Source organism: Platichthys flesus, chromosome 1, assembly GCF_949316205.1.
Source record: "Platichthys flesus chromosome 1, fPlaFle2.1, whole genome shotgun sequence".
NCBI lineage: Eukaryota > Metazoa > Chordata > Actinopteri > Pleuronectiformes > Pleuronectidae > Platichthys > Platichthys flesus.
This window is the reverse complement of record NC_084945.1, coordinates 24,740,137-24,747,788: the sequence shown is the minus strand read 5'-3', so window position 1 is coordinate 24,747,788 and position 7,652 is coordinate 24,740,137. Positions and strand designations below refer to the sequence as shown.

General features: G+C 44.5%; 1 protein-coding gene across 1 annotated transcript; it reads left to right on the top strand.

Annotated features, from left to right (window-relative positions):
• Positions 1–419: 419 nt before the first annotated feature.
• Positions 420–7,621, top strand: slc7a6 (solute carrier family 7 member 6). Its single transcript, XM_062389890.1, has 10 exons — positions 420–539; positions 3,226–3,793; positions 3,873–3,998; positions 4,387–4,531; positions 4,607–4,730; positions 4,820–4,923; positions 5,025–5,121; positions 5,233–5,382; positions 5,796–5,979; positions 6,125–7,621. Exons 2-10 carry the CDS (start codon positions 3,313–3,315, stop codon positions 6,190–6,192), a joined length of 1,479 nt encoding a protein of 492 aa, XP_062245874.1. The 5' UTR covers positions 420–539; positions 3,226–3,312; the 3' UTR covers positions 6,193–7,621.
• The last annotated feature ends 31 nt before the right edge of the window (positions 7,622–7,652 follow it).

Below are 7,652 nucleotides of genomic sequence, written 5' to 3'. Positions count from 1 at the left end.
GGGCCACATTATATTGATACATTGGAGAGCTATTGATGAGTTGTGGTAAACCTACTGTTCTTTTTATGATACCAACACTTTTGAGCTTTTCTTTTTCTTCTGTACTCGTTCTGAAACATGTCTTCCTATAAGTAATGATGGAGATCGATCACACACATGCGCGCACACACAAACACACACACACACACACACAGCATTGACCCTGGTGGCTGGATATGCCGGGGTCGGAATGTCTGACCAAATGTATTTTCAATGAGTGAGGAACTGTCCTGTTCCGAAAATAATCCTCAAACACACACATACGCACAGACACACATACGCACACACTAACACACACACACACACACACAGAGAAACACACGTTTGCATGTCGCACCCGTAGACTGTATATAGTAACGCCACGCTCCTATAGGCGCAGCAGCGTCACATGACGTGTGTTCCGAACATTATCAGCAGCAGCAGCAGATGATGGAGCATCTGTCTGCGGATTTGAACAGCGCTCTGCCGGGAGGAGGACGGACACGGACCCAGCAGCTCAGGTAAGACAAAACACAGAGAAAGAATGAAAGCCATTGGGCAGAGGACAGAGTCCCCCCCGAGGAGGAGCTGCTCTCTGCCGCAGCGGGACCACGTCTCCGTGTGTCCCGAGAATGTAGACAAAGACCGGGAAGTCTGATCCGTCCGCACCGGCTGAGGCGAGCTGAAACCCCACAGAGAGCTGAGGCAGAGCCGGCGGTTAGGAGGCGTTGATAGCCGTGTATCGTGTGTGTTTTTACAGAGATGGACATTTTATTTGTCCGGAGCCCTGGTGCTGGTCAGACTGGATCAAAACCAAGAAGAAGCTGGGACCTGTCCTCACACAGTCAGCTGTAACGTCTACTAACATGTATTATAACCGCTCTAACAACAATTATCTTGATTTGGTCTGATAACAACACATCTGGATCTGTGCTCTTTGTTATTGCTGTGTATCGAGCCGCTCCCTTGAATCCCCCCCCCCACTGTTTATTCTTCACTTTAAAACTTAGTTTTTGTCATCCATCAGAAAGTAGAATTGACATGTACCTACATTTGGAGACAAAGACAGAGAAATACAACTTATTTTCACAACGGCATAATTAAGACTTTATTTTGAAAGTAATGAGCGGAAGTGACACAACGCCGGCTCCTGGACTCAATACACTGCCTTTCTTTGTCGTGACAGTCTATATTATTTTTGTGGTTTTTGTGATTTTTGTTATTTTTGTAATTTTTGTTCTTTCGCTTGTTGTTGTTAATCCTACATCACATCAGCTGACCCAGCATTAAAAGTGAACCATACACCCTGAGCACGTAAAGAGCTATGGAGGTAGATGAATCCAAAGCTATATTATGAAACCGCCCACTGGAGTGGACCGGACTCAGGGAGGAAGGTTCCTCTTGTGTCAGAATCACACGAACTCTTTCCACCTGACATGTTTACCTGCTCGCAGCCTGAAGCTCCTCCCACAAAGCGGCGGTGTTAGTTGACAAGCAGCCGCAGGTGGAAATGGTCTTATTTGTCTCACACACACAAACACACAACCAGGACAACATCTACATGCGCACACACAAGCTGAGAAGGACAAAGCTACAGGGCCAACAATTGACAATTTAATTACCTAATTATCGATGAATCTGCTGATAAGTTTCTTATAAGATTAATCTATTTGTTGTTTGACCTGTACCTACATTTTAAGAAAATAGTCAAAGAAAGCCCAAAAGGTTAAAAAAAACACAGATAAACAGTGTATTTGCTTGAAAAAGTTAATGTTGATTGAGTTCCTGGTTATCGGTTAATTGAGTTAAACTTAAGATTAATGATTGGCCGATCTCAGACCATCACAGCACAACAGTCGACCTCTTCTCAACATTAGTTAATGATTTACTCTGCATTACACTCTGCTTCCCTTTGTCTCTTGTGGTTATTTTTGGCCACTTGTAGGTCAGCATTAGAAAACCCTCTGAGAGAGAGAGAGAGAGAAAGTTGGGGGTCATAAATTAAGGCCACATTAAAATCAGGGACATTAATGCAATGGTATTAAACACTTGTTAGACGTCCACGCATGGCCGCTCCTGTGTTCCAGCACTGGAGGTGAGATATGGTTTACTGAGATGTGTAGTGTTTCACAGGTTACACAGGCGGAAGCACACAAGTCCACACCAGTGCACATGCACACACACACACACACACTTCAGGCAACCAGGAAGTTGCCTCTGTCTTTATAAACATTTCAGTTGACTTATGAGATTCAAATTCAAATTGTCTGAGTTATTGATTGGTCTGTTGTCATCAGATAACTGGCCTGTTGGCAAGTTTCGCACATAAGGAAGAGATGCTGATTGGTCGTACTGAGACGTGCAAGTTGACCCAGCACACGATGTCAAGTGGCCCCTTAGTCCACTTTGTACTCATGTTGTTAACTTATAAATTAGACATTCCACACCTACATTCCACACGCAGCCCTACCTCTGCTCGTACGTCACCTCTCCGGCCTGCAGAGAGTTGGCACTGTTCTCTGACACGATGCCACCTTTACTTATATTTCCATAGTCATGGCAGGAGAGGTACCTGATCAGACTGACACAACACTGTCTCAACAATCCCAGGTTATCACAGGATATAGTTTGTTGTGTGAGTTTGAGACACGATCACCTTGAAATGTGGTTGACTCAATTAAAGAGATTAAAACATAGCACAGTTTAATTGTCCATGCTTCAGGGCATGGACAGGATTGGGTGACTGGTGACTGAGCATTACCACCTGCTGAGTCAGCCTCAGCTTTATAGTATATTCTTATGCTAGAACTAAGCCCACACCACTGCCAAGACCCAACAGTTCCCTATAAGTATGCCTGATTTCTTTTCATCTGATCTCTGCATATTCCCTGCGGAAAAATATTGAAAGCAGCCTATCTCCCATTTTCAAAGAAAGTGATCAATGAACTCCTGCAGATGCTGAAGCAGATCGTGATCAACATTTAACACGTTCTTCCTGACTCTTACCACATCCTTTCACAAAGTTGTGTGGTCTCTGCATAATCTTACCCTAAAGATAACTTCATAGTGTGTATCTCCTCTCACCACCTGTTCACCTCTGTTACCTGCTCATCCTTTTACCAGTGCGTGATACATTAGAGATAAAAGACAGTTTTCTGACTCACCATCTTTTCCACACCAACACTGATTTTCAAATGTCTTGAACAGGTTGTTCCAGAGTTCTTTTTAGAAAGAGACCAGGGCCTGCACTGTCCACAGCAGGTCTGTCCTCTCTCCCGCTGCGACGACAGCGCCATGGCCAACCATGAGGAATCCACGAAGATGAATGGCCAATCCTCCCATGGTGCGGATCCCCCCAAAGAGAGCATGCAGCTGAAGAAGGAGATCTCGCTGCTCAACGGTGTCAGCCTCATCGTGGGAAACATGATCGGCTCCGGAATCTTCGTCTCCCCAAAGGGCGTGCTGATCTACAGCGCCTCATACGGGCTGTCCCTGGTCATCTGGGTGATCGGAGGGCTGTTCTCTGTCTTTGGGGCCCTCTGCTACGCCGAGCTGGGCACCACCATCACCAAATCAGGAGCATCCTATGCATACATCCTGGAGTCCTTTGGCGGCTTCCTTGCGTTTATTCGCCTGTGGACATCTTTGTTGATCATTGAGCCCACCAGTCAGGCGGTCATCGCCATTACGTTTGCAAACTACCTGGTGCAGCCGCTCTTCCCGACATGTGAGCCACCGTACGTAGGGTCCCGGCTCCTCGCTGCAGCGTGCGTGTGTGAGTACATTCGATCTACCCCGATCCACTGCTGCTTGCTGATCTACCTGACCCCATCAAACTCTAACTGTCCCCACAGGCCTACTGACATTTGTCAACTCTGCCTACGTGAAGTGGGGCACCCGCGTTCAGGACATCTCCACCTACGCCAAGGTGGCGGCCCTCATCGTCATCATCGCCACCGGCCTCGTCAAGCTGTGCCAGGGTACGTGTGTGTGTGTGTATGTATGTATGTGAGTGTGTGTTATGTGTGTGCGTGGTGTCATCCTCCTGCACAACATTCTGTTATGTGGAGACTAAAAAAAAATGTGCAGCCCAGGTAGAAATGAAAGTAATGGCTCGTATAACTTATTGGCTGTAGTATCATATCTACTGGCATGAACTGTATTCAGTCCTTGTCAGTACAGTATTATTCATAATGTTTTCATGGGCTGTCATGGCAGAAAAGAGGGGACTGAAACAGAACGTTTCAGAGGAGTCATGAGGACTCAACTACAGCAGCATGAACTGTCACATATCAATGTTTCATCATCTCTTTCTTTGTATGGATGCAATAACAACATCACTTTTTAATTGTTGTGTCTGTGTCTTAGGTTACACAACCAACTTTGAGTCCTCCTTTCAGGGATCCTCTACAGATCCCGGGAACATTGCACTGGCGCTCTACTCCGCCCTGTTCTCATACTCGGGCTGGGACACCCTCAACTTTGTTACAGAGGAGATCAAAAACCCAGAAAGGTGATTTATCCTTGTTTTTCTCTTTTGACTTTCCCCGTATCAGTTTGATACTGATCCGGTGTCCTGTCACTGCAGGAACCTGCCATTAGCCATCGCCATCTCGATGCCCATTGTCACCATCATCTACATCCTCACCAATGTGGCCTACTATGCTGTTCTGGATGTTAGTGCTATACTGGCGAGTGATGCAGTGGCAGTGGTAAGCACACATCACTTTGATCCCTTTGTGTGTGTGTTTGTGTGTGTGTCAGCTGAAACTAGTTAAACCAGTGTATGTGTCTGGTTCAGACATTTGCAGATAACACACTTGGTGTGATGAGCTGGATCATCCCCCTCGCTGTGGCTCTGTCCTGCTATGGAGGCCTCAACGCCTCCATTATCGCCGCTTCCAGGTAGAACACACAAACAGAAACACACACTGTGGCACAGAGGTTAATCTACATCTGATTATTGTTTTGTCTGGTGCATATTTTCTGTTTTAATTTCCGTCCAGGTTGTTCTTTGTGGGCTCTCGCGAGGGCCACCTTCCAAATACTCTGTCCATGATCCATATCCAGAGATTCACTCCGATCCCTGCTCTCATCTTCAATGTATGAACATGGATCAGTTACGTATATAGTTATGATCTATATATAGGATATATATATATATATGTATAGTATCATTTACAAGTGCATCACTGTTTTTCTCCCTCTGTCCAGTGTGTCATGTCACTGATCTACCTGACAGTGGAGGACGTCTTCCAACTCATCAACTACTACAGCTTCAGCTACTGGTTCTTCATGGGTCTGTCCATCGCTGGTCAGATCTACCTCCGCTGGAAGGAGCCCGACAGACCCAGACCTCTCAAGGTGAGAGCAGCATCCAGCCATTCATATAATGATCTGGGTTCTAATAGGAGAGCGTGTGCAGGATGTGAATTGAAATGACAATTAAAAATCATACTCTCATCATAAATTAAAGATCATAGCAGAGATGGTCAATACTGTTTTGCAACATAATAATATCAACTACATAGTGATCATAAAATGATTCATCATATAAGTATCTTTGCATCCTATGACAGTAGACACAAACTAAAGCTTATACCGATCACCAGCAGGGTTTTCATTACCCCATTTAAAATTGTCATCACTTCTTTAGTTATTTCTCTTTATCAAATACAGTTCCCTACATATAATTAAGGAGGAAGACCTGCACAGATTTAGAAATTATACAGTAAATTAAGTGCTCACATGCTCCGTCTTCATTCTTCTCTCCACAGTTGTCTCTATTTTTCCCGGTGGTGTTCTGTATGTGCGCCATCTTCCTGGTGGCCGTGCCTCTTTACAGCGACACCGTCAACTCTCTGATCGGCATCGCCATTGCCCTGTCAGGAGTCCCAGTCTACTTCCTGGGAGTCTACTTACCGGAGTCCAAGCGACCACCTATCATCACCAAGCTGCTGCGTGAGTTTCACTACACAACCCAGCACCCACCCGAGGGTGACCGGCGCATTGTCGTCTCAGTGACACCGTTCATCAATGAGTATGTTATACATGAATGATAATGTGACCCTATGTGCTCTCTCTCTCTCTCATTCTGTGTGCGCAGGTTCTGTGACTCACATGACCCAGCACACCTGCTACTGTGTGCTCACAGAGAGTGACAAAGGTGACTAGCATCCAGTGGGTTTCAAAACTTTACCCAGCAGCCTCTGCTGCCTCAGGGCTGAGGGTCACCAGAGGGACCTGACCAGGGATTCTGCTGTGGAATAAGGATTTATAAATACCATATATTGTTGCTTCGGACTGTAGCCCACACTGAGGCTCTCTGATTTCACTGACTAGTTCACAACACTGAAAATGCTGCCAAAGATGCACATGTTCACTCACAGCTCTATTTCCTGGAATTCAAGGACCTGCCAGGATTTCAACTTTCAGTCCACACAGTTCTCTGTGTCGTATTTCATGTTGTGAGTACTGCAACACACAGTTTGATTTCTTCATCACACTATTTGATGACGAATACTGACTTTCGTTATGATTATCTGTCCTATGGGTTAACGGGTAATAGTTATACAAATGCCTTGTGCCTGTGAGATTTTACAGGTCTGTGCACACGACCACAGCAACCTCATAAGTAGATTCTATTTAATAGATTTAAATCATTGTAATCGAAAGAAATCGTGAGAGGTATATGTCCTGAATGAACTAAGGGAAGAACATGTTTTGTAAGCTGCCAACTGAAAATGTTGGACCATCGTACTAATGTCATTGCCTTCATGACAGCTTGGTGCCATTTTACCTCCACCCAAAGGTTATGCTTTTATCTGCATTTGTATGTCATTTTAAAGCAGATCCAAAAATTGTCAACGTGGCGAGATAGATATTCCTTCTCTGTAGTTGATATATGCGGGAAGTATTCTTTTCTACCATCTGACCTGTGCTGGCGGTTACAGTCTGTCAAAAGGCTGAGGTGGGTTTAGTCTGCAGGATCCAGTCTGTTGATAAACAAGTTTTTATTACCTTGTGCAACAGTTGTATGGATATATTTCACTGTATGAACATTGGGGCAGTTTGAAGCTCGTGCAGTAATGTAGGAAATTAAAGGCGGTTTCCTGCAGTGCAGTTTTATAGATGTGTCAATTAAATTTAATTTTCAATCAAACACCATCTGCTCCTCAGTGCGTCCTGTCAGGTCAGGGTAGCCGAGCTTCTACTAGATAAAAAAGGAATGTTTCCAAGATGAGAGGCTGAGTCTAAGATTGTATTCCTGAGTTACAAGGACAATTCAAAACAAGTATGACCATTTCAGACCAGATTTGGTTCACATTTACCTCTCAATGGACTACCTCAAAATTTGAGAAAGAAAAAGGCATTGCCTCAGGACAGTAACTCCACAGATCACCTACATCGGCAATAATGAGTGACGTCTCAATTTTAACATTTCACTTTTTGTTCCTCCACATGCTGGACATTTAATTTTATTAAAATATGTATATCTTCAGTTGTGAATCAGAGATTGATTGATTCTTCAAACGGAAGTTTTGATTAGATTTGTCTGCCTTCTACATGCATATAAGAAATATCAATAAACTCTGTAAATGAACCAGTTTCTGTTTACATCATGCAGGAAAGAG